Consider the following 24,379-nt stretch of genomic DNA (forward strand, 5'->3'; position numbering starts at 1 on the left):
ACCGGGGTGTGACCGCCTCGGGGTGGGCCGCGAGCAAGGCAGGCGACTCCACTGGGCGCCATCTTCGGGGAACGACTCAGCGCAGGATTGTAAATAAACCGCTGGAGTGGGGCGGGGAGGACGGTGGCCTGCAGGACGCAAAAAGCGGAAGCCGAAGCATGAGGCCTGCGACCGTTAGGCGGGCGCGCGCTCAGGGATTAGCCCCGCCCCGTCCGTGCCCCCGGCGCGCGCTCCCCCATTCTCCCGCTCAGCAACGACGGCGGCCTTGTGCGCGTGCGCGCGAAATAACGGCCGCTGGCGGAGGGAGGGGGGGTGGAATCGTTGGCGGGGGAAAGAGGAGAGAAGCCGCCCTGTCTCCCGCGCGCCCACCACCTGCGCCATCGTCAGCCAATCAGCAGCCGTCTCAGGGGTCTCGCGCTCGGGGCGACTCGGGCTGCTGGGTGGCTCCCCCGTCCCTCCTCCTGCCAGAGTCCCTCTCGCGCCTGCCCCTCCCGCTGGCCACGCGCGCGCTCGCGCTAGCGCTCGCGCCCGCTCCAGCCTCTTGTGTGTCCTCGCGCCCCCCGCCCGCCCTCCCCGCGCGTAGTGTGCTCCGCTTCCCCCACCCTCCACCTCCCCCCTCCTGCCCGCCCCGCGCGCCTCCTCCCCGGGTTCCCCCTCCCCCACCGCCGCCTCCTCCTCCTCCCGCCCCAGGGTGAGCGCGAGCCACCTCCCTCCCTCCCTCCGCCATGGATCCCAGCAACTGGAGCAGCTTCATCTTCCAGGTAACAACCCCCTCCCCCCGTCCCCACCCCCCTGCCCACACCCCCTCCTGCCCGCCCTCCCTCCCGTCCCACCCCCCCTCCGCGCGCCCGGTGCGCGCGCAGCTGTCCCCCTCCCTCCCTCGCGCCCTCCCCCGCCCTCCCCGAGGCGCCGGCTGGGCGCGCGCGCGGCGGGGGCCGAGGCTGCTCCCTCGCTCCCCCCACCCCGCCCCGCCAGGCTCCAACAGCCGCCGCCGCCGCCGCCGCCGCCGCCGCCGCCCGGGCCCCCGCCCCCGGCCCCGGCCCCGCGGGGCCTCCCGCCCCCACCCAGGGGGCGTCGCCGCCGCCGTCGCCGCGGCGCTCCGCGGCCCGCGAGGCGCCCTCCTTCCCTCCCGCCGGCCGGGGTGCGCGGGCGGCGGGGCGGCCCGCGGGCCATGCGTTCGGCGCGGCCCAGCCCGGCCGGCCGGGGGCGGCGCCCCGAGCCCGGGCCCCGCGCGGCCCGCGCCCCCGGCCCCCGCTGAGCCCCGGGGGCCCCGCTGCGGCCGAGGCCATGTTCCCGGTGTTTCCTTGCACGCTGCTGGCCCCCCCCTTCCCCGTGCTGGGCCTGGATTCCCGGGGGGTGGGCGGCCTCATGAACTCCTTCCCGCCACCTCAGGGTCACGCCCAGAACCCCCTGCAGGTCGGGGCTGAGCTCCAGTCCCGCTTCTTTGCCTCCCAGGGCTGCGCCCAGAGTCCATTCCAGGTGAGTAGGGCCGGCCGCGGCGGCCCGGGCTTGGGGGGGACGCCCGCCCGCACCCGCGGCCCACTCGGCGCCTTGTCTCCGCAGGCCGCGCCGGCGCCCCCGCCCACGCCCCAGGCCCCGGCGGCCGAGCCCCTCCAGGTGGACTTGCTCCCGGTGCTCGCCGCCGCCCAGGAGTCCGCCGCGGCTGCTGCGGCCGCTGCCGCCGCTGCTGCCGCCGTCGCTGCCGCGCCCCCGGCCCCTGCCGCCGCCTCCACGGTGGACACAGCGGCCCTGAAGCAGCCTCCGGCGCCCCCTCCGCCACCCCCGCCAGTGTCGGCGCCCGCGGCCGAGGCCGCGCCCCCCGCCTCCGCCGCCACTATCGCCGCGGCGGCGGCCACCGCCGTCGTAGCCCCAACCTCGACGGTCGCCGTGGCCCCGGTCGCGTCTGCCTTGGAGAAGAAGACAAAGAGCAAGGGGCCCTATATCTGCGCTCTGTGCGCCAAGGAGTTCAAGAACGGCTACAATCTCCGGAGGCACGAAGCCATCCACACGGGAGCCAAGGCCGGCCGGGTCCCCTCGGGTGCTATGAAGATGCCCACCATGGTGCCCCTGAGCCTCCTGAGCGTGCCCCAGCTGAGCGGAGCCGGCGGGGGAGGGGGAGAGGCGGGTGCCGGCGGCGGCGCTGCCGCAGTGGCCGCCGGTGGCGTGGTGACCACGACCGCCTCGGGGAAGCGCATCCGGAAGAACCACGCCTGCGAGATGTGTGGCAAGGCCTTCCGCGACGTCTACCACCTGAACCGACACAAGCTGTCGCACTCGGACGAGAAGCCCTACCAGTGCCCGGTGTGCCAGCAGCGCTTCAAGCGCAAGGACCGCATGAGCTACCACGTGCGCTCACATGACGGCGCTGTGCACAAGCCCTACAACTGCTCCCACTGTGGCAAGAGCTTCTCCCGGTGTGCACGGGGCCTCGGCCGCCCGCTAGGCCGTGGGGAGGGAGGGACGCGACGGAGGTGGCCTGGCCGTGGCTGGCGGGGAGGGAGGCGGCTGCTGAGGCTGGGGAAGGGGAGCCACTCCCAGGGCGGAGGGAGGAAGCCTCTCCTGGTTACCAGGGAGCAAGGGGTGGTCCTTTGTCGAGGAGGTGGGCCTTGGGGTTGACGGAAGCTTCGCGTGGGAGGAGGCGGCGGCGGCGGCAGCGGCTGCTGGGCTCCAGGGGAGGGATTTCCTGCTGAAGTGGCGCTGTGACGGCCTGGGCTCCGGGAGGAGGCGCAGGGATCCTCGGAAAGGCCCGTGGTGCAGTTTGGTGGATTTGGGGCGCACCACCTCCGCCCTAACCCCAACCCCAACGTGTCCCCAGGCCGGATCACCTCAACAGTCACGTCAGACAAGTGCACTCAACAGAACGGCCCTTCAAATGTGAGGTAGGAAGCCCGCCTCCTCCTGTCCTGGTTTTCATGATTTTGATCCTCATGGTAGCTGTCTGAGTCAGTCTCTCAGACTCCCTTTTTCTCTCTCTTCTTTTTGCCTTTTTGCTCCATTTTCTCATCCCTTCTTCAAGGCCTCATCATGTCACTCCCATTTCCTACAGATCAAAGATCCCCAAGGCTCTGATTCCTTTAATCTCTTGCTCCCCCCTCCCCAGCCCACCAAGCTTTAACTCTCCTGTGACACCCCCCCACGCCCCTCCCCCCTCCTCAGAAATGTGAGGCAGCTTTCGCCACGAAGGATCGGCTGCGGGCGCACACAGTACGACACGAGGAGAAAGTGCCATGTCACGTGTGTGGCAAGATGCTGAGCTCGGCTTATATTTCGGACCACATGAAGGTGCACAGCCAGGGTCCTCACCATGTCTGTGAGCTCTGCAACAAAGGTACATGCCGAGGGCTGCCGGGAGGGCCAGGGGCAGAGGGTGGGCGCCTGGCCAGACGCCTTGCCACGGATACGGGTTAAGGGTGCTGTAGCCAAGAGCTCGTGGCGTCTAGATTCCTACAAGAGGTCAAGGGAGCAGCGGGGGGACACCTGAATGAGCATCATTAGACTCTAAGAAGTCCTGGTTGGAAGAGATGATCTGCCAGAGAGGTTGAACCTCCTGGTCATGTGTGGGGAAAGCAGGAGTGGAACTTGGCTGCTCTGGGGAAGGAGTAGTCAAGAAAGCCAGTTCCAGGGGTCACAAGGCAAGGTTTCCGCTGCGCAGCCACAAGGTCTTGTCTCCAGCTCCTGGGGCAGGTGGAGTACACGGGCCGGGCTTTACCAGCACGCACCCTGCACGGGTAGCAGAGAAAGCTGCCTTCAGTCAGACTCACCGGTTAACTGGGTTGAGACCGCGGGGCACTGGAGGGAAGGGGACACAGCCGTCTCTGCTGAGGGTCAACCCTGCAAGTGGCTAGGAGTCAGTGTCTCGTCATCCTGGGAGAGGTCTCCCGGCCATGGAGAGTGAGTTCTGTAGGTACCAAGGCACCACACAAGCCAGGCCCCAGGCTCAGGGAGGGGCTGTGTCTACCAGCCCCAGCAGAGCAGTTGGCCCCAGGCTACCAAGGATACCGTGGGAGGAGGACAGGGCCATCTGAGGAGGGCATCCCCTGCCTAGGAGATCAGCCCCGTCTCTGGGGTCTCCGCCTGGCTGACCCCCGCCCCATCCCAATCCACCCCCCAATAGGCTTCACCACGGCAGCATACCTGCGCATCCACGCGGTGAAGGACCACGGGCTCCAGGCCCCGCGGGCTGACCGCATCCTGTGCAAGCTGTGCAGCGTGCACTGCAAGACCCCTGCCCAGCTGGCCGGCCACATGCAGACCCATCTGGGGGGGGCCGCCCCCCCTGTCCCGGGAGACGCCCCCCAGCCACAGCCCACCTGCTGAGGGGGACCCCCGCACCCACCAGGCAAGGCGTGGGGCATGGCTGGGGGGCGGGATGGGGGGTGTGGGGGACAACGGGGCTCAAAGGGCCCAATAGGGGATCTCAGGAAGGCGAGGGATGCCCATGTACCACTCAGGCTAGGGAGACTTCTGGGCACAGGGAAGATTCTTGAGAACTGCTCTGTCTGGGTGAGGATGCAGGCTGAGGCCTCTGGGGACCAGATAGGAAGTGAGCAACGGCTGTGTCCCAGGGGAAGCAGGCTGGGAAGGTGCGGGGTGAGGGCAAGGCTCTTGCCATTCAGATCGCGCTGTGATCCGTGGTGTTTCTCCTGTGCAGGTACTGGTGAGGTTTGTCCAATGGCGGCGGCGGCGGCAGCGGCGGCGGCAGCAGCAGTAGCAGCCCCTCCCACAGCTGTGGGCTCCCTCTCGGGGGCGGAGGGGGTGCCTGTGAGCTCTCAGCCACTTCCCTCCCAACCCTGGTGAGCTCCAAGTTGGTTGCGGGGGAGAGGGGAGAATGGAGTAGAGTCCCTTGGTACAAGCTCCTCTCCCCCCTCTTTTCCCACCAACTCCTATTTCCCCACCAACCAAGGAGCCTCCAGAAGGAAAGGAGGAAGAAATGTTTTCTTAGGGGAATTCGCTAGGTTTTAACGATTTGTTTCTCCTGCTCCTCTCTTCTATCAGACCTGACCCCAAACAAACCTGTCCCCTCGGTTGTGTTGAAGTCCCCTGGACAGTGGGCAGGGGTGGCAGAGGACATGAGCAGCCACTGCCCGTACCCCCTCTCCTCTCTGTAAGCCCATGCCCTGTCTTCCCAGGGATTTGTGAGCCTCTTCCCTCGACGGTCCTCTTCTCTCCTTCCAGTCCTCTCCCCCTGCTGTCTGCAGCCCCTCCCCGGGGAGTTGGTGCTTTCTTTTCCTTTTTTTTTTTTTTCCAGGGGGAGGGAGGAGAGGAAGGAGGGGGATCAGAGCTGTCCCAAAGAGGGAAAGCGGTGAGGTTTGAGGAGGGGCAGAAGCAGGGCCAGCAAAGGTTGTACCTTCATAAGGTGGTATGGGGGTTTGGGGTCAGGCCCTGAACATCGTCCTACTTGAGAATCTGTCAGGGGAAAAAGTCAAGGGGAGCAGGAGGAAGAGCCAGGAGGGCCAGAGGCAGAGAAGAGATGGAGTCTTAGGGGCCAGGGTGAGCGAGGGGTCCAGGGCCTAGAGGTGCTTCCTGGGGGCGGGGGAATGCAGCCAGTGTCCCCCTCCCCTCTTCCACCCCAGCTCCAGCCCTGGTCTTGTCTTTTCATCCCTCTTCCCCACGACAGAAGAAGTTGTGGCCCTGGCCATGTCATCGTGTTCCTGTGTCCCCTGCATGTACCCCACCCTCCACCCCTTCCTTTTGCGCGGACCCCATTACAATAAATTTTAAATAAAATCCTGTTTCTGGCTCTGGATTGAATGAATTGCCCTCACTAATAACTGCCCCCAACCCCAAGGGTTTCTTCTCGGCCTGGTGTCCGTCAATCCAGCCTTGCTCTGCCCTGTGAGGCTGTGAGGTTCTGGCTCCGCCCTCCCCAGGGGCAGCCTTACTGGCGGCAGCACAGATACAGGGCGGGGCCAAGGCTGTGGCTGTGGAGAGCAAGTTTCAGGTCTCCGGGGAATTCCCAACCCGGACAGGCCCAGAATAGCCCCTGGAGGTTTGAAGAGGCCCCGTCAGAAACCCAAACAGAGCTGCCAGACGGGAATGCCGCCCTCCCCCGTCCACACTCATGGCCGCTGCTCAGCCCCCAGCCGCATCCCTCCCCACGCGCGTCACGGTCCTGAGGCCATGGTGGGTGGATGCGGCTGCGGAAAGGCTGGGGAGTCCGAGCCCTAGGACTGGGAGCAGCGAGGTAGAGAATGAAAGCTGCACCTGTCCCTCATCCTGGGCATGGGCCACTCCGTGTTTACATGGGCTCCTCTGCCCAGCTCCTCCTGCCCCTTGGAATTCCCTTTCCTGTCCCCGCTCCGTCCTTTCCAGGGCCCCTTTTTTGAGCCTTCCAGCGCCAGTTTCTGCCGCTCCTTTCTGCAGGCTCCATTCTCTCCAAACCCCACCCTGCTCCTCCTCTGCAGCCTCCCCGCGTCTTGCCCCGTCTTCCTTGCCCTCCTCCTGCTCGTAGGGACGCCTCCACCCGGTCCTGCCTGTCTCACTGGTCCCGTCTCCTCGCAGAACCCTCTCCGTTTTCCCCAAATCCCCGTCTCTTCCAGGAATCCCGGTGACCGTTGGCGGGAGGGGCCGGGGACTTAAGAAGAAGGCGTCCCTCCTGGAGGCGCGCGTGGGAAGGGGCAGGGAGGGGGCGCGAGTGGTCCCCGGGCCGGTTGCCTGGGTAACGCGTGGCTCCCTTGGGCTGGCGGGAGGGGCTGGAGGCTCGCGAGGGGCGGGGGCGGCGACGGCGGCGGAGCGTAGGGGAGGGGACCGGAGAGGAGGGGATGAGCACACGGGAGGGGAGAGGAGGGAGACCCGCCGCCTCCCTCCCTCCCTCCCTAGCTGACTTGCTCCCTCCCGGGCTGCGGCTGCTGCAAAAGCCAGCAGCGGCAGCGGGAGCTGTCCGGAGGCCGGCGTCGAGGTGAGACCCGGGCAGACTGAGGCTGCGGGTAGGAGTGGACCGACCGACGGCTGACGCCGGGCGGACTGCACGGGAATGCGGGTGTCTGGAGGGCTGGTGGTGGTGCTGGGCGGGCTGAACCATCGGGAGGAGGCGCCAGCCCACCGAAGGCGAGGGAAGCCCCGGGAAAGGGGCTGACAGGGGATCGAAGGAGATAACCAGGTCCCCCAGAAAGGGGCGGGAGCGTCCTCGCCCTAAACGCGCAGCAAGAAAACCCGCACCGCCTGGGAGCCCAGGGAGGAGGGGAGGATGCAGAGGGAGTGGAATGCGAATGTCGGGTCCTCTGCCCAGTCGGCCTGTCGGAGTGCTATTTGCACAGCTCGTTGGTTTTGGGGTGCTGAGATCTGAGAGTCTGGATCTTGTTGGATGGACCCAGGGAGAGACCCTGGAGAAGGTCCTGTTTACAAAAGGGTTAATCTTCCCCAGGGCTCTCCAAGCAGAAGACTTTGAGTAGAGCACTCCTCCCCCAGGGATGTCCCACCCTAAGGCAAAGGAAACCCCAACTTTTTTTTCTCTCCCTAGAGGCAGTGCAAGGCTGGCCCTGAGACAGGAATGTGGCCCAATTGGGCCTGCAGTGCTGAGCGCCCTCTTCCCTCCTCACCCCAAGCCTATCTCCTCCTCTTCCAGGGTTTGCCGCTGTCTCTGCTATTCCATCCTCCCCATAGGGGCTCTCTCCCCTCTCCCATCTCAAGATGGCAGCCAGCAGCTCTGAGATCTCTGAGATGAAGGGGGTTGAGGAGAGTCCCGAGGTTCCAGGCGAAGGGCCTGGCCATTCTGAAGCTGAAACTGGCCCTCCCCACGTCCTAGCAGGGGTACCAGACCAGCCAGAGGCCCCGCAGCCAGGCCCAAACACCACTGCGGCCCCTGTGGACTCAGGGCCCAAGGCTGGGCTGGCTCCAGAAACCACAGAGACCCCGGCTGGGACCTCAGAAACAGCCCAGGCCACAGACCTCAGCTTAAGCCCAGGAGGGGAATCAAAGGCCAACTGCAGCCCCGAAGACCCATGCCAAGAAACAGTGTCCAAACCAGAAGTGAGCAAAGAGGCCACTGCAGACCAGGGGTCCAGGCTGGAGTCTGCAGCCCCACCTGAACCAGCCCCAGAGCCTGCTCCCCAACCAGACCCCCGGCCAGATCCCCAGCCTACCCCCAAGCCAGCCCTTCAACCAGAGCTCCCTACCCAGGAGGACCCCACCCCTGAGATTCTGTCTGAGAGTGTAGGGGAAAAGCAAGAGAATGGGGCAGTGGTGCCCCTGCAGGCTGGCGATGGGGAAGAGGGCCCAGCCCCTGAGCCTCACTCACCACCCTCAAAAAAATCCCCCCCAGCCAATGGGGCCCCCCCCCGAGTGCTGCAGCAGCTGGTTGAGGAGGATCGAATGAGAAGGGCACACAGTGGGCATCCAGGATCTCCCCGAGGTAGCCTGAGCCGCCACCCCAGCTCCCAGCTGGCAGGTCCTGGGGTGGAGGGGGGTGAAGGCACCCAGAAACCTCGGGACTACATCATCCTTGCCATCCTGTCCTGCTTCTGCCCCATGTGGCCTGTCAACATCGTGGCCTTCGCTTATGCTGTCATGGTGAGCCCCATGGGACCCTAGCCCAGGCCTGCTGTGGCTCCCAGCTTCCCGCCAGCGCTGCAATAGAGCCCCTGGAGTAATCATGCCTTCCTTCCCCTCTCCTCTCTGCATGGATCCCACCTCCCCAATTCCAGGGCCTTTGTTCGCCTCTCCCTAGGACCTAACCCTCTGAGCCACCATTGCCCTGCCCCTTTGGGTGGGAGGGATATGGAAACACGTGTCACACAGCCTCGCTGACCTGTGCCCTCCTCCCCCTGCCCCTCCACTCCTCCTTCCTCCCTTACCCGCCATCTATGGGGCTGGCCTCTCTCTCTTCTGGATGACTTTTCCACCTGATCCCTTCTGGGCTGGCTTCTCCTGACCCCGGCCATGTGCCTCCACCCCTCGCCCTAACCCCAGTCCCGGAACAGCCTGCAGCAGGGGGACGTGGACGGGGCCCAGCGTCTGGGCCGGGTAGCCAAGCTCTTAAGCATCGTGGCGCTGGTGGGGGGAGTCCTCATCATCATCGCCTCCTGCGTCATCAACTTAGGCGGTGAGTGGGGGCTTGGGACAGGCAGGGGAGGAATGGAAGGGTTGGCAAGGGCAGCTTTACTAACCCCTGCCCCTGCTCTCTCCTGTCTGTCCTCCTTACCTCTCCTTTGTCTCTCCTTGTCTCCCCCTCCCCCCGTCTGTCCTTCCCTCTCCTCTCCCACAGTGTATAAGTGAGGGGCTCTGCCCCGCATCCCAAGACTTTTCTTCCTGTTGGGAGCTGCCTTGGGCCCATCCCTCCCCTGGGGGGAGCCCAACTGATGGCCCTGGCCCCCACCCCTAAGGACCAAGGGAGCCTGAGCGGCCTTGTTTACAGCTTCTGTCCTGCTCCTGCATCTTGCCAGGCTCCTCTGCCAACTGTAGGCCTGCCTCATCCCTGCACTGGTTCCAACCTCCCTGCACTAATGCCTGCATCCCCTCCGGCCTCTTGGCCCCCTATCCCTGCACTTCTGGAAACCTCCCTGCACTCTGGAAACCTCCCTGAACACCTCCCCAACTCTGCGCTCTCAGCCTCCCTGCATCTCTCCTGGCCTCCCTGCACTTCTTCCAGCCCCCCAAATTCTCTGGACCTCCACCCTGGCCTCCTCCTCCCAACTTTCATTGTCTTGGCATCTCTCAACCCTCAGTCCTCTCTTCCTTCCCTTCTTTATCATCTCCCCTTTCCTCTCCACGTCCCGCCCCCTTCCTCTTCCTGCCTCCTCATCTCCCTTAAGCATCCTCTTCTCCAACCTCCCGTCACCGTTTACTCTGCAAAATTGACAGCACTTAGACGAGGCTTGGGGGCGGGGAGCAGTGTTGGGAGAGGGCTCCCCAACCCCGGGCTCGGACTGTTCTCTGCTGGGACCACCCAGGGTCGGACACCCAAGGGTGCCTGGCAGGTCGCAGAGTTGGCAAGCCGGGCCTCGTATGGGGACTCGGGTGAGGGCGGCGAGTACTGGTTCCGAACGCACGCAGGGGAGAAGGGAGGGACGCGGCGCTGACCCTTCCAGGTCAGCTGGAGTTGACCCGCCCACCTGGGCTTTTCAACCCCAGTCCGCGAGTTTCTTTCTTGAAGGTGTGGGGGCTAGATTCATTCACGTGCTTCGTAACGAAATAATCCAAAAAATAGGACCAAAGCGCCCACTGGCAGGAGCGAGGGCGGGGCGGCGCGCTCTATAATTATTTTCTAAGATGATGGGGGAGGTCTGTTGCACGCGACAGCCCGCTGAGGAGGCGGGGACCGAGCTACAACGCGGTTCGGATTTGGCGGGGGTTTTTTTCCTAAAAAAAAAAAAAAAAAAAAAAAAGTCTGGGGGAAGAAAAAAACTAAAATTCTTAAAAAAAAAAAAAAGGCTATTATCAAACTGATTTCTCCCTTTTTGTATGCCGGATGCTGCATGAGTCTGAAACACCAATAAACGGAGACTGCATGAGACTCGCCTCCAATCTCGGTTGGTTCCTGCGTTCGTCCCGCCGGCCCGGCGGTGCTGCCTTTCTGGCAGAACCTTACTGGGTGGTATACGCATGCGACTTCCCGGTGGCCATCTTTACTGTGGGGTGAAGCCTGTGCGCTTACTCGCGCATGTGCAAGCCTTCCCTCGCTTTCCTCTTCCAAGTAGCCTTGCCTAGAGCGGAGCCTCCCGCGCCATTTCTGTGCGCCTGCGTAGCGTGACCCTGCGCAGCCTGGGAGGCGGGTCTTAGCTCCAGGTGCGTACGGCATCTGACTTGACGTGGCCCACAGCTGAAAGGTCTAGGGAGAGGGCGCCGCGTCCAGGTGTGGAGAGGGGCGGCGTGGAAGCGAGAAGAGTGGCCCGTCCCTCTCTTCCCCCTTTCCCTCTTTCGGAAAGTGGTTTCTGCGGGGCCCGGGAGCCTCGGAGTACCGAACCTCGATCTCCGGGGCGGGGTCCTTGGTGGGGACTGAGCGCCCCCTCCCGAGGACGGGCGGTCTGGCCGCGGAGTCTCCTGCGGGAGCGTGATTGGCTGGAAACGGTCCCGAACCCCCAGGGGAGCCCGAACCCTGGGGGACCCTGGCTTCGGACTCCAGCATCTGTCGTCACAGGGTCCCTGCCCTAGTGGCCTATGTCCCTTGCTCGGGGCCATGGAGACACTGCGGCCAGTACGGCGGCGCCTCTGTCTGAAGAAGGGGAAGTGACCTCCGGCCTCCAGGCTCTGGCCGTGGAGGATACCGGAGGCCCCTCTGCCTCGGCCGGTAAGGCCGAGGACGAGGGGGAAGGAGGCCGAGAGGAGACCGAGCGTGAGGGGTCCGGGGGCGAGGAGGCGCAGGGAGAAGTCCCCAGCGCGGGGGGAGAAGAGCCTGCCGAGGAGGACTCCGAGGACTGGTGCGTGCCCTGCAGCGACGAGGAGGTGGAGCTGCCTGTGGATGGGCAGCCCTGGATGCCCCCGCCCTCCGAAATCCAGCGGCTCTATGAACTGCTGGCTGCCCACGGTACTCTGGAGCTGCAAGCCGAGATCCTGCCCCGCCGGCCTCCCACGCCGGAGGCCCAGAGCGAAGAGGAGAGATCCGATGAGGAGCCGGAGGCCAAAGAAGAGGAAGAGGAAAAGTAAAGGCACACCCTTACACCTTGTCCCGGGGCTGCTCCCCTGATGGCGGGAGGAAATAGAGAGGGGAAAATGTGGGACCCTGGAACCTTTGAAAGTGGAGGGAGGGAAGCCAGCGGGGGAGGAGGAACGGGCAGGGGAGAAGCACACGTGTGGGTGGGAGGGAGGACCGCCCTCACCCTTAACTATGTTCACCTGTCCCAGACCACACATGCCCACGGAATTTGATTTTGATGATGAGCCAGTGACACCAAAGGACTCCCTGATTGACCGGAGACGCACCCCAGGTACAAACGAAGAGGAAACAGTTGGGGGAGGTGAAGGGCCTCGGCTCAGTTACCCAAGATCGGCTCCCCTAGAGGTCTTTGCTTGCTGCCTCAGCTGCCACACAACTTATAGCTGCAGGAGAGAGTATTCACCCAGTAGCACCATCTTTATGACTTAGATTACTACCTTGTCTTCCTTTTTTTTTTTTTTTTTTTTTTTTGAGATGGAGTCTTGCCCTTGTCCCCCAGGCTGGAGTGCAATGGCACAATCTCGACTCACTGCAACCTCCGCCTCCTGGGTTCAAGCAATTCTCCTGCCTCAGCCTCCCAAGTAGCTGGGATTACAGACGCATGCCACCACTCCGGGCCAATTTTTGTATTTTTAGTAGAGACAGGCTTTCACCATGTTGGCCAGGCTGGTCTTGAATTCCTGACCTTGTGATCCGCCCACCTCAGCCTCCCAAAGTGCTAGGATTACAGGCATGAGCCAATGCGCCTGGCCCCTTGTCTTCCTTTAAGAGACAATTATAATACAAAAAATTAGCCGGGCATAGTGGCGGGCACCTGTAGTCCCAGCTACTCAGGAGGCTGAGGCAGGAGAATCGCTTGAGCCTGGGAGGTGGAGGTTGCAGTGACCTGAGATCACACCACTGCACTCCAGCCTGGGCGAGAGAGTGAGACTCCGTCTCAAAAAACACAATTACAGATAATTCTTTTTTTAAAAAAACAACTAGTCATTGATTCTGGAAAATTACAGATAATTCTATCATGTTTCCCATTCCCAGAAGTCCAAGTCCTGGCCTTTCAATATTATCTAGATCTGCATCCCTCTACTACCATGTACATTCTCTAATCACACCACTGGCCCCATTTCCCAACCCACATGCCTTCCTAGAATTTACTCTCAGAGTCATGCCTTTCCTTTTTTCTTTTTTTTGAGGGGTGGAGAGACAGAGTCTTGCTGTGTTGCCCAGACTGGTTGGTCTTGAACTCTTGAGCTCAAGTGATCCACCCGCCTCGGTTCCCAAAGTGCTGAGATTACAGGCATGAGCCACTGCACCCAACCTAGAGCCATTCTTGATTTCTCTCTCTTTTACCTGAACATTCACACCAGCAGCAAGTCTTGGTAGCTATAAGATGTACATTTCCAAGTACCTCTGCTAGTCTCCACTTTCAATACCACATCCCCATCCAAGCCACTGTCTTTCTTGCCTGGATAGTTGTAGTAGCTCCTAACTGGGCTCTCTGCTTCCAGTTTCTGCAATTCAGATGAACCTTTTAAAATATAAATCATATCACTTTTTTTTTCTTTGAGACGAAGTCTTTCTCTTGCTCAGGCTGGAGTGCAGTGGCATGATCTTGGCTCACTGCAATCTCCACCTCCTGGGTTGAAGCGATTCTCCTACCTCAGTCTCCTGAGTAGCTGGGATTACAAGGACACGTCACCACGCCTAGCTAATTTTTGTATTTTCTAGTAGAGAGGGGGTTTCGCCATGTTGGCCAGGCTGGTCTTGAACTCCTGACCTAAAGCTTCCCAAAGTGCCTGCCTCAGCTTCCCAAAGTGCTGGAATTACAGGCGTGAGCTGCTGCGCCCAGCCATAAATCGTGTCACTTTTCCACTTAAAATTTTCCAAGGGATTCCATCTTGCCAGGGAAGAGCATGTCAAAGGAGAATCCAAGCGCTTTTCCCGCCACCTCCAGTTCTCTGCACTCTTTTTTTTGTTTTTGTTTTTGTTTTTGGCAAGTAGGGGAGACAGAGTGTAGCTGTGTCACCGAGGCTGGAGTGCAGTAGCGCTATCTTGGCTCATTGCAACCTCCACCTCCCGGGTTCAAGCGATTCTCCTGCCTCAGCCTCCCAAGTAGCTGGGATTACAGGCGCCCGCCACCACGCCCAGCTAATTTTTTGTGTTGGCCAGGCTGGTCTCAAACTCCTGACCTCGTGATTTGCCCACCTCAGCCTCCCAAAGTGCTGGCATTACAAGCGTGAACCACCATGCCCGTCCTGCACTCTTCTTTGAACAGAACTCTGTTCTTGTCCTGGGGCCTCTACCCTTGCCATTCCCCTGCCCAGTATGTTCCTCCCTGTTCTTCACATTACCTGTGCCTTCCTGTCAATCAAGATCTTTGCTTCTCACCCTCTCTGAGGTCCAACCCTGAACCTCAGGTCCTCCAAGACAGAGGCCTGGGGACCTGCATGTTTAACCAGCTCCCCAAGTGATGAGTGAGGTCCAGGCAGGTATGATGCACACCACCTCCATCCCTTCCATGTATCTTACCTTCCTCTTCTCCAGGAAGCTCAGCCCGGAGCCAGAAACGGGAGGCCCGCCTGGACAAGGTGCTGTCGGACATGAAGAGACACAAGAAGCTGGAGGAGCAGATCCTTCGTACCGGGAGGGACCTCTTCAGCCTGGACTCGGAGGACCCCAGCCCCGCCAGCCCCCCACTCCGATCCTCCGGGAGTAGTCTCTTCCCTCGGCAGCGGAAATACTGACTCCCACTGCTCCTGCCTCTAGGGTGCAGTGTCTGTACCTGCTGGAGCCTGGGCCCTCCTTTCCCAGCCCAGACACTGAGAAACTTGGGAAGAAGAGAGAAACCTCAAGCTCCTAAACAGCACGTTGCGGGAAAGAGGAAGAGAGAGTGTGAGTGTGTGTGTGTGTTTTTTCTATTGAACACCTGTAGAGTGTGTGTATGTGTTTTCTATTGAACACCTATAGAGAGAGTGTGTGTGTGTTTTCTATTGAACATCTATATAGAGAGAGTGTGTGAGTGTGTGTTTTCTATTGAACACCTATTCAGAGACCTGGACTGAATTTTCTGAGTCTGAAATAAAAGATGCAGAGCTATCATCTCTTAAAAGGAGGGGCTGTAGCTGTAGCTCAACAGTTAGGCCCCACTTGAAGGGAGAGGCAGAATTGTACTCACCCAGATTGGAAAATGAAAGCCAGATGGGTAGAGGTGCCCTCAGTTAGCACCTGTCCCATCTTGGGCCCTCCAACCCCTCCCAGTCCCACTCCAGTGCAGCCAGCTGGCTCCAAGGTAGAAACCCATGAGCACTCAGGGAGCAGTGTGCCTTCAGCTGCAGCAGAAGCAGCCCGGAGGATAAAATGAGAACCAGCTGCACGGGCCCTTTAACTCCCAAGCCCCACCCCTGGGCTTGGCCTGCCTTGCCCTGCCGGGAAGTGATCCCCAAGGCAGGGTGAGAGTTCCCCATCTGAGGCGTTTGTTGCAGCTACCTGCACTTCTAGATGTGAGTACATTGTACTGGCCCCCCAAACCCCAAATCAGGGGCAGATCTTTGTATCCCTTGAGGCTCTCTTTAGTCCTGTCTTTGCTTTGAAGGGCCTTGCTTCTGCTGGGGCAGGGAAAACATGTCTGAATCAGAGTGGGGAAGGAGGATGGGTGGTGGCTTTGCTTTTGGAGGTTTCACTTTCCAATAGTTGGAGTCTTCTGGGTTTTGAAGTAAAGGCAGATTAACACCAACACCGGTCCCCCACCCCCCTGCAACTCTTAGGCCTCTCTCTGACTTCAGGGTCCCACCTGGGAAATCAGGTGGGGAATCTTAACAGGGTCATTCAGACCCCATCTTAGCCCTAGATCGGTGCTTGCTCTACTCACCTGCACTGTCCTGGGGATCTGGGCTCTGGCCTGTCACCTTGAGCTCCAAGAATGTGACCTGTACCCATTCAGGCCCCTTAACTCTGACAGATGAGGGTTTCTTACTGCTCCATGCAGGGCTGGGCCAGCTGTTGGTCTCAGTCGATCATTCAGGAAGTCATTAGAGTGATTTCCAGAAGGCGTAGAATTTAGTGACCAAGGTTCTTTCCTTTTTGGGAGGAGAAAGTGAAAACTAGGATGCTCAGCTGGACCCACCAGCCTGAGATTCTGGGGATTTTAGAGCTGTCCTTTGGGAGCCAGGCACTTGGGGGTGGAGGTGATAGCGAGGCTGATGGCCACTGTGTTCTCAGCTCTCTGCCTGGGTAGCCCCTGGGTGATGGGGGAGAGGCCAGCTGTCACGTGGGGTATCAGGTGGCTCTGCCAGAAACTCCCTTGGCACACAGAGCACTGGGTCGGCCCTCGGGTGTGGCTGTTTGGGCAGGACAGCCCTCTGTATGTAGCCTTGAGCAGGTAGGGGGGCCACCTTGAGTGGGTGGCCCAGAGACAGCCTCAGGGCTCCAAGGTAACGGGGTGCTCAGGTTATCTTGGGTGCTGCCCTCCCAGGTTCTGGGGGAGCAGAGGCTGGGCGCTGGCCCAACTTACAGGAAACACCTTTGAACTGCCATTGGCACCATCTGGGCAGTACACAGCCCCACCCAGGTCCTCTAGTTCTTGTTCTCGGCTTAGAATCTTTGTGTTTCTGCCTGAGAAGCCACTGCCTCCTAGTTTGTGGTCTCTACAGTTATAGCCAGGTTGGACTTCCGGCTCCGTCCTTTGATAACTGTGTGCTCTTGGGCAAATTTCTTAACTTGCAGGTTCTTGTGAGGATAACATGAGTTAATTGAGGGCACTTAACACTACCTGGCACAGATTAAGCTCATCTGAAGTGGGAGCTGTTACTTAGGGGCGTTTGCCTAGAACACAGGGTCCAGAGGCTCTCTCCCGGAAACTTAGACCCAGTGAGTCAGAAGTGAGGCCTGCAAAAAGCAGCAGGAGTGGGGTTAAGAATTCCAGCCTAGGGCTGGATGCGGTGGCTCAGGCCTGTAATCCCAGTACTTTGGGAGGCCCGAGTGGGAGGATGGCTTGAGGCCAGGAGTTCCAGACCAGCCTGAGCAACATAGCGAGACCCTGTCTCTGTTTGTGTGTGTGTGGTTGGGGTTTTTTTTTTTTTTTTTTTTTTTTAAAGAATTATAGCTCAGTCCTATGATTAGGCAAGTTGAGAAAATATTGATGAAGATCAGGGGTTCTGAAGCCTGGTTCCTGGGGTCGCTTCTGATCTAGGCGGTTCTTGCCTCTGGTGACTGGTGTTAATTGGCAGGAGTAGGGAGGACAAGTGGAAGTCTAGGCTGGCTGAGCTGTTCTGTCTCCCCCTCACCTCCCAAAGGCCACCAGGCTGCTCCCCTTCCCACAAAGTGGCCCAGTTAGACTGGAGCTCAGTTACAATTTCCTTGGGAAGAAAAGTTCCTAAAACTGTGCTGCTTTAAAAAAAAAAAAAAAGTAATTTATGAGACACATTCTCAATTTCCATTAATCATCTCCTAAAGGGGGTAAACCAGGAAGCCGCTGGGTGAAAACAGGCTGTTGGCAATTCCTGAGTCATGTGACCCATTCTCTAAAGACTAGAATATTTAACTTAAATCAGTGAGAAACTCTGTGAAGTTGTGTCCTTGTTTATACCAAACTTCATGTGCCTTTTCCTGAACCTGAAGCTGTGGGAAGGTCTGGGGGCAGGGCCGCGTCGCCGACCTTACGTCCAACCTCAGGACTGCCTGGAGCAAGAGCCCTGGGGTTGGGGACAAAGGAGGCTGCCTGGACCTGGGTAAGGGAAGGGGCTGGAGGAGAATGAGTGCAATTCCCTGCCCTTCACAGCCTGCAATCGGAGCTGTGTTTTTGTTTTTGAGACAGAGTCTCGCTCTGTCCCCCAGGCCAGAGTACAATGGCGCAATCTCGACTCACTGCAACCTCTGCATCCCTGGTTCAAGCAATTCTCCTGCCTCAGCCTCCCGAGTAGCTGAGACTACAGTTGCCTGCCACCATGTACGGCTAATTTTTGTATTTTTAGTAGAGACGAAGTTTCACCATGTTGGCCAGGCTGGTCTCGAACTCCTGAGCTCAGGCAGTCCGCCTGCCTTGGCCTCCCAAAGTGCTGGGATTACAGCCACTGCGCCCGGCCTGAAACTGATCTTTATCCTCCTCCCAGTTCCTACTGTGCACCAGAGACCCTCCAGTCTCTAATACCTTTGACTTGAAGAGCACTCCTTTTTTTTTTCCTTTTCTTTTCTTTTTTTTTTTTTTTGAGATGGCCTCACTCTTGCCCAGGCTAGAGCGCACTCGTGTGCTCCATTTACGGCTCACTGCAGCCTTGACCTCCCAGGCACAGGCGATCCTCCCACCTCAGCCTCCAAAGTAGCAGGGACCACAGGTGTGAACCACCACACCTAGCTAATATTTTTTATGGTTTTTATAGAGACAGGGTCTCCCTATGTTGCCCAGGCTGGTCTTGAACTCCTGGCCTCAAGTGATCCTCCCATCTTGGTCTCCCAAAGTGCTGGGATTACAGGTGGGAGCCACCAAGCCTAGTTAACAGTCACTTTTATTCTCACTTCACTGGAGAGGAAGGCTCAGAGGCTAGTAAGTGGCCCAGGAGCATGCTGGCAGTGATAAAACCTGCTGGAGTGACATTTTCCCACTGGCTCTCAATCCTGGATATATATTAAGAGTCAGAGGCCAGGTGCGGTGGCTCACGCCTGTAATCCCAGCACTTTGGGAGGCCGAGGCAGGCGGATCACGAGGTTAGGAGATCGAGACCATCCTGGCTAACACAGTGAAACCGCATCTCTACTAAAAATACAAAAAAATTAGCTAGGCGTGGTGGCGGGTGCCTGTAATCCCAGCTGAGGCAGGAGAATGGCATGAACCCGGGAGGCGGAGCTGCAGTGAGCCGAGATCGCGCCACTGCACTCCAGCCTGGGTGACAGAGCGAGACTCGTCTCAAAAAAAAAAAAAAAAAAATGAGGGAGAACTTTTTACAATAGCAATGGGTGAACCTCACCCAGACCAATTAAATAGAATCACCGGAGATGGGTGGCTTTTAAAAAAGGTCTCCAGAAGGCCTGGTGCGGCAGATCACACCTGTTATCCTAGCCCTTTGGGAGGCCGAGGTGGGTGGATCACTTGAGGTCGGGAGTTCGAGACCAGCCTGACCAACATGGCGAAACCCTGTCTACTAAAAACAAAATTATCTGGGTGTGGTGGCGGACATCTGTAATCCCAGCTACTTGGGAGGCTGAGGCAGGAGAATTGCTTGAACTCGGGAGGCAGAGGTTGCAGTGAGCCGAGATGGCTACACTCCAGTCTGGGCAACAAGCGCGAAACTCCATCTCAAAAAAAAAAAAACAGATTTCCAGATGACCAGTGTGCAGCCCGAGCCGAGAGTCTGCTTTAGACCAGAGCTGCTCAGACTGTAATGTGCATGCAAGTCATTGAGGGTCGAGTTAAAATGCCAGTAGATTCAGTGGCTCTGGGGTGGGGCCCCAGGCTGTGTTGCTATCAAGCCTCCAGGTGGTACCACTCTACTCACTGCAGACCCCGTAGGCAGTGTGGTCACTTGGTCAATTGCCATTTAAGACTCACTAGGGGCCAGGTGTGGTGGTTCACGCCTGTAATCCTAGCACTTTGGGAGGCTGAGGCAGGCAGATTGCCTGAGCTCAGGAGTTTGAGACCACCCTGGGGTGAAACCCCATCTCTACTAAAATACAAAAAATTAGCCAGGCTTGGTGGCATGTGCCTGTAATTCCAGCTACTCGGGAGGCTGAGGCACGAGAATTGCTTGAACCTGGGAGGTAGGTGGACGTTGCAGTGAGCTGAGATTGTGCCACTTCACTCCAGCCTGGGCTACAGTCTCCAAAAAAAAAAAAAAAAAAAAAAGAGAGATTCAGTATATCAGCTACTCACAGTTGACCCTGAAGATCTCTGGGAAGTAGTGACTCATGACTCGTTAAGTTTTGCTGTAGCAGAAGTTTACTTTTGAGCCAAGAGTCTGATCCGGTCTCCCTCTTTTTTTTTTTTTTCTTTCTTTAAAGAGATGGGGCCTTGCTATGTTGCCCAAGCTGGTCTTGAACTCCTGGCCTCAGGCCATCCTCCCACCTTCGGCCTCCCAAAGTGTTGGGATTACAGGTGTGAGCCACCTCTCTCAGGCAAGAGCCCCTCTTTTAACTAGACAATGAACCTGGTTTCTGCTTTGGACAGGCTATTTAGTTCCTGCTTATTTACCCTCATGGTGGGAGAGACCCTGGTGGGATTTGGGGTGAAAGCTGGCTGTGGTTCTTGCAGGAGCCTCATGACACCTGAGGGAGGTGTGATCAGGCAAGACTGGGCTTCTACACTGAGAGCCGACTAGGGCAGGTCTCAGAAGCAGAGACTGAAGGAAGTTGGGTGGATGAGTGGATCTGGGGAGCAGGGGCCAAGCCTGAGGGCTGGGCAGAGCCTTCCAAAGGTCAACACAATCCTTGCTATTGTCTTTTGAGGGCCCTGATCTATTTTAAGTAAAATGCTCTAACTGCGCATGTCATCTGGAAGGAAACCACAAAAAACTCAATCTGAGACTTGTCACCAATGTGCTGCCTGAGTCAAAGGGTTTCCCTGGCTCACCTCCATAGATGGCGAGGGTAGAAGGCAAGACCTGTCGTGGGTGGTCTAGGCAGAAGGCCCAGGTTTAGGGCATGGCAGGTGGGTGGTCAGGGAGGTGAGGTGGGGTCCTGGTGCTGATGCAGGGGCAGTTGCCGAGGGCTTGGCCTCAGAACAAGGCAGGAGTCCAGCCATGAGGATGACTCTTGCTGAGTCACTGAGCTGGGCGAGGCATTCAGACCCCCTGACTGGGCCCAGCTGGGGCGGCAGATGGTGGAGAGGCCTCAGCTGTGGGGGGTGTTGGGGAGATTATCCATTGATGAACCAAATGGAGGCTGTTCCCAGAGCCTGCTTCCAACCTTGCACGGCCTTCTAGAGTTCAAATCTTTCCTGGGGGGGCCTCAGAGCCCTGTCCATACCTCCGCTCACAGCCCCAGCCCTTCCTCTTCTCCCATCTGGTTTCCTGGCCAGGTTTCGGCCCTGCGGAGAACCCTCCAAGGGAGCAGTGGAAAAAGCTTCACTTGGCAGTAAAGCCCCTACTTGCTGTTCCATCCCTGCAGCTGGGGTGAAATAAGCCACTGACCAGTAAACAACTGAGGCTTAAACCAGCATGCCAGGTCAGGTGGGGAGCCCCCAGCACTGGTTATATTCCCTAGATTCCTCACTGGATAGGAAAGTTGGGCCTCAGGCACTCTTCCCTCCTCTGCAGTCAAACAGTGCAGATGAAGAGCCAGGCTCTGTTCCCAGTGCTTTATGTGCTAACTCGGTTGATGATGTTATCCATTCTCATTTTGTAGATGAGGAAACAGGCACGGGGTGGTCAAGGGACTTGTTCAAATCACTGATCCCATAACGGTGAGAGCCAAGATCCAGGCATCCTGGCTGGGTGCGGTGGCTCCACCTGTAGTCCCAGTGCTTTGGGAAGCTGAGGCTGGATGACTACTTAAGACCAGGATTTTGAGACCAGCCTGGACAACAAAGACCTTATGCCTACAAAAAATTAAAAATTAGCTAGGTGTGGCGGTACGTATCTACAGTCCCAGCTACTCGGGAGGCTGAGATGGGAGGATCCCTTGAGCTGAGGAGTTCAAGGCTACAGTGAGCTGTGATCATTGCACTCCAGCCTGGGCAACAAAGTAAGACCTTATCTCAAAAAAAAAAAAAAAAAAAGACCGGGCGTGGTGGCTCACGCCTGTAATCCCAGCACTTTGGGAGGCCGAGGCGGGTGGATCACAAGGTCAAGAGATCAAGACCATCCTGGTCAACATGGTGAAACCCCGTCTCTACTAAAAAAAAAATACAAAAAGTTAGCTGGGCATGGTGGCAGGCGCTCGTAGTCCCAGCTACTTGGGAGGCTGAGGCAGGAGAATCATTTGAACTGGGGAGGCGGAGGTTGCGGTGAGCCAAGATTGCACCACTGCACTCCAGCCTGGCGACAGAGTGAGAGTCCGTCTAAAAAAAAAAAAAAAAAAATCCAGATCTAGGCAGTCCCAGCCCTCTGGACTCTAGGAAGTCGTCTTTCCAGAACAGAGCCCCGTATTGTGGAGCAACTGGGGGGTGGAATCAAAGGTGAGCAGGACAGGGCTATAGGAAGAAAAGACAAGGTCCCCATAAGAGTGGCGAGAGGAACAGAGCCAGGACATCGGAAAGCAAGCCCCTGTGTTCCCAAACCGCAGAAGAGGGAGCTCTGATGTTAGACAAGCCACCCTCCTACAAGCGAAGGGAAAGTAACTTTGAGCAAAAATGAGCAACAGAAAATGAGATCAAGGTCAGATCTCATACAAAGTTGCAAGATGAAAGAATGAGCAGCAGAATAACCTCCCTGTGATGTGGAAAGTGTGCCAGGAAAACAGACCCAAATTGTAACCTCTTTCAGAATGAGGCAAGGCAGTGAGGAAACTATGTGAAAACACGAAAGCAGCCGATCAGAGTTGTAAGCCCAGGCAGTCTGGGTTGGAATGGGTGCCCCGAGCCACAGGACCATGATGCCTCTCTAGAAAGACAGGACCAGGCATTCCACCAGGGTTCTAGTCCCAACAGCACCACTAACTTGCTTGTGGCCCTAAAGGATTCATTGTCCCTCTCTGGGTCTCAACTATTTAGAGCTCTACTGTCCAGTATGGGATCAACCAGCCATATTTGGCAATTTAAATTAAAATTAGCTGGGTACGGTAGCGCACACCTGTAATCTCAGCACTTTAGGAGGCTGAAGCGGGAGGATTGCTTGAGCCCAGGAGTTCGAGACCAGCCTAGGCAACATAGCAGGACCTTGTCTCTGCAAAAAAAATGAAAAAATTAGCTAGGCGTGGTGGCACATGCCTGTAATCCCAGCTACTCGGGAGGCTGAGGTGGGAGGATCACTTGAGCCTGGAGGTTGAGGCTACAGTGAGTCATGATTGTGCCACTGCATTCCTGCCTGGGCAACAGAACAAGACCTTGTCTCAAAAAATAATTTAAAAATTTAGTTCCTCAGATGCATTAGCCACATTTTATTTTATTTTTTTCCAAGACAGAGTCTTGCTCTGTCGCCCAGGGCTGTAGTGCAATGGCGAGATCTTGGCTCACTGCAACCTCTGCCTCCCAGGTTCAGGCAATTCTCCTGCCTCAGCCTCCCAAATAGCTGGGATTACAGGCACGTGCCACCATGCCCAGCTAATTTTTGTATTTTTAGTAGAGACAGGGTTTCTGCATGTTGGCCAGGCTGGTCTCAAACTCCTGACCTTGTGATCTGCCGACCTCAGCCTCCCAAAGTGCTGAGATTACAGGTGTGAGCCAGCATGACCGGCCATTAGCCACATTTTAAGTGTTCAGGAGCCACATGTGGATGCGGCTAGTCCAAAGACAGCACAGATTTAGAATATTCTCATCATTGTAGAAAGCTCTATTGGACGCTGCTGAGTAAAAGGATTGTTTTGGTTTGGTTTGGTTTTGAGATTGGAGTCTCACTCTGTTGCCCAGGCTGGAGTGCAATGGCACGGTCTCTGCTCACTGCAACCTCTGCCTCCCAGGTTCAAGCAATCCTCCTGTCTCAGCCCCCCTAGTAGCTGGGATTATAGGTACCCGCCACCACAACTGGCTAATTTTTGTATTTTTAGTAGAGACGGGGTTTCGCCATGTTGGCCAGGCTGGTCTCAAACTCCTGACCTCAGATGATCCACCTGCCTCGGCCTCCCAAAGTGCTGGGATTACAGGCGTGAGCCACCACGCCTGGCCAAGTTAAAGGGTTTTTAAACAAGAGCCGGGCAGTGCAATGGCATAGCTGTAAGGCAGCAGGGGGTGGTGGGGACTGTGGTAGGTGGGAAAGCTTGTGTTCCATCTAAATGGGGCAGCTGCTGCTTGACTGTAGGCTGTATTGCTGGTCTTCTAATTCTTCAAGTGAAGCAGGAATTGGGATTTTGTGAAGACTCACAATTTCTAAACAAAAAGTTGAAGTTTTACAGATCGTGGGGCTCAAGTATAACTCCTCTTGGGCTGTATCCAGCCTTGATTCTGTAATCTGTGGCTCCTGCCTGTTTTTCCTCGGCCAGGCCACTCCCTTCTTCCCCTCACTTATATTTTTCACCTGGGGTTGGAGGCTGGGTAGATGGTGGAATTGATGAGGAACCACTTTTTTTTTTTTTTTTTTTTTTTGAGATGGAGTCTCACTCTGCCTCTCATAATGCTGGGATTACAGGCATGAGCCACTGCACCTGTCCTGGCCAGACATTTTTGAGGCCACCACCAGACAAAAGAGGCTCCTCATCGGCCAGGTGTGATGGCTCACCTATAATCTCAGCACTTTGGGAGGCAGAGGCAAGAGGATTGCTTGAGGCCAGGAATTCGAGACCAGCCTAGGCAACATAAAGAGACCTCATCTCTCCAAAAAAAAAAAAAAAAAAAAAAAAAAATTAGCTAGACGTGGTGGCATGCACCTGTAGTCTCAGCTACCCAGGAGGCTGAGGCATGGCTTTTGTGAGCTATGATTGCACCACTGCACTCCAGCCTGGGTGACAGAGTAAGACTCCGTCTCAAAAAAAAAAAAAAAAAAAAAAAAGTCTGACCTGAGTCTCTTAAGGATGAGGCTCTGGAGCACCTAATAAACTTGGTCCCATTTGTGTGACTCAAAGGGACATGTCCAAAGTCCAAAGTGCTGGGGGCAGGGGTGGGGCTTAGGTAGGGCATGTGACATTCCTGAACAGGCCAAGCACTGGGTGAAACTACTCAGGATTCAGAAGCAGGTGGGATGGGTGGGTGGAACATGATAATCATCCCCCTTCTCC

The 24,379-nt window shown here is 57.7% G+C and overlaps 4 protein-coding genes and 1 long non-coding RNA gene across 14 annotated transcripts in view; 4 read left to right on the plus strand and 1 right to left on the minus strand.

The window, feature by feature from the left end:
* The first annotated feature begins 313 nt into the window (after window positions 1-313).
* MAZ (MYC associated zinc finger protein) lies at window positions 314-5,732 on the plus strand. Of its 6 annotated transcripts, none has more exons than XM_063597414.1 (6): window positions 314-761; window positions 1,393-1,479; window positions 1,564-2,414; window positions 2,816-2,879; window positions 3,157-3,328; window positions 4,115-5,732. In XM_063597414.1, exons 1-6 carry the CDS (start codon window positions 726-728, stop codon window positions 4,315-4,317), a joined length of 1,413 nt encoding a protein of 470 aa, XP_063453484.1. In that variant the 5' UTR covers window positions 314-725; the 3' UTR covers window positions 4,318-5,732. The 6 variants fall into 6 exon arrangements, 5 of the variants coding, with proteins under 5 accessions (XP_063453484.1, XP_054955757.2, XP_034808071.3 ...); XM_055099782.2 differs by having other exon boundaries at window positions 319-761; window positions 4,652-5,732; XM_034952180.4 differs by lacking the exon at window positions 314-761 and having other exon boundaries at window positions 1,124-1,479; window positions 4,652-5,732.
* On the minus strand, window positions 3,234-4,153 carry LOC134729276 (uncharacterized). The gene is made up of 2 exons (XR_010110215.1): window positions 3,762-4,153; window positions 3,234-3,444 (listed from the first exon to the last, which is right to left on the minus strand). It is a non-coding gene; the product is annotated as an uncharacterized LOC134729276 (long non-coding RNA).
* A 1,026-nt stretch (window positions 5,733-6,758) lies between the features above and the next one.
* PRRT2 (proline rich transmembrane protein 2) lies at window positions 6,759-10,450 on the plus strand. Of its 3 annotated transcripts, XM_008961598.4 has the most exons (4): window positions 6,759-6,898; window positions 7,565-8,508; window positions 8,908-9,040; window positions 9,203-10,450. In XM_008961598.4, the coding sequence occupies exons 2-4, from the start codon at window positions 7,630-7,632 to the stop codon at window positions 9,211-9,213; spliced, it is 1,023 nt and encodes a 340-aa protein (XP_008959846.2). In that variant the 5' UTR covers window positions 6,759-6,898; window positions 7,565-7,629; the 3' UTR covers window positions 9,214-10,450. The 3 variants fall into 3 exon arrangements, with proteins under 3 accessions (XP_008959846.2, XP_034808073.1, XP_034808074.1); XM_034952182.3 differs by having other exon boundaries at window positions 8,908-10,450; XM_034952183.3 differs by having other exon boundaries at window positions 6,787-6,926; window positions 8,908-10,450.
* Window positions 10,451-11,061: 611 nt separating this feature from the next.
* Window positions 11,062-14,696, plus strand: PAGR1 (PAXIP1 associated glutamate rich protein 1). The gene is made up of 3 exons (XM_003809373.5): window positions 11,062-11,576; window positions 11,779-11,861; window positions 14,132-14,696. Exons 1-3 carry the CDS (start codon window positions 11,095-11,097, stop codon window positions 14,329-14,331), a joined length of 765 nt encoding a protein of 254 aa, XP_003809421.2. The 5' UTR covers window positions 11,062-11,094; the 3' UTR covers window positions 14,332-14,696.
* MVP (major vault protein) overlaps window positions 14,343-24,379 on the plus strand; it is a 28,396-nt gene continuing 18,359 nt past the window's right edge. For 2 of the 3 annotated variants that reach the window (XM_063597408.1, XM_003809367.5), the window contains exon 1: window positions 14,839-15,087. The gene's annotated coding sequence lies outside the window, so the exon portion shown is untranslated. Of the gene's footprint in view, window positions 14,480-14,838; window positions 15,088-24,379 lie in introns of those variants that run through there. The other variant, XM_063597409.1, reaches the window with a different exon arrangement.

The sequence above is a fragment of the Pan paniscus genome, chromosome 18, assembly GCF_029289425.2.
Source record: "Pan paniscus chromosome 18, NHGRI_mPanPan1-v2.0_pri, whole genome shotgun sequence".
In the NCBI taxonomy this organism is placed as follows: domain Eukaryota; kingdom Metazoa; phylum Chordata; class Mammalia; order Primates; family Hominidae; genus Pan; species Pan paniscus.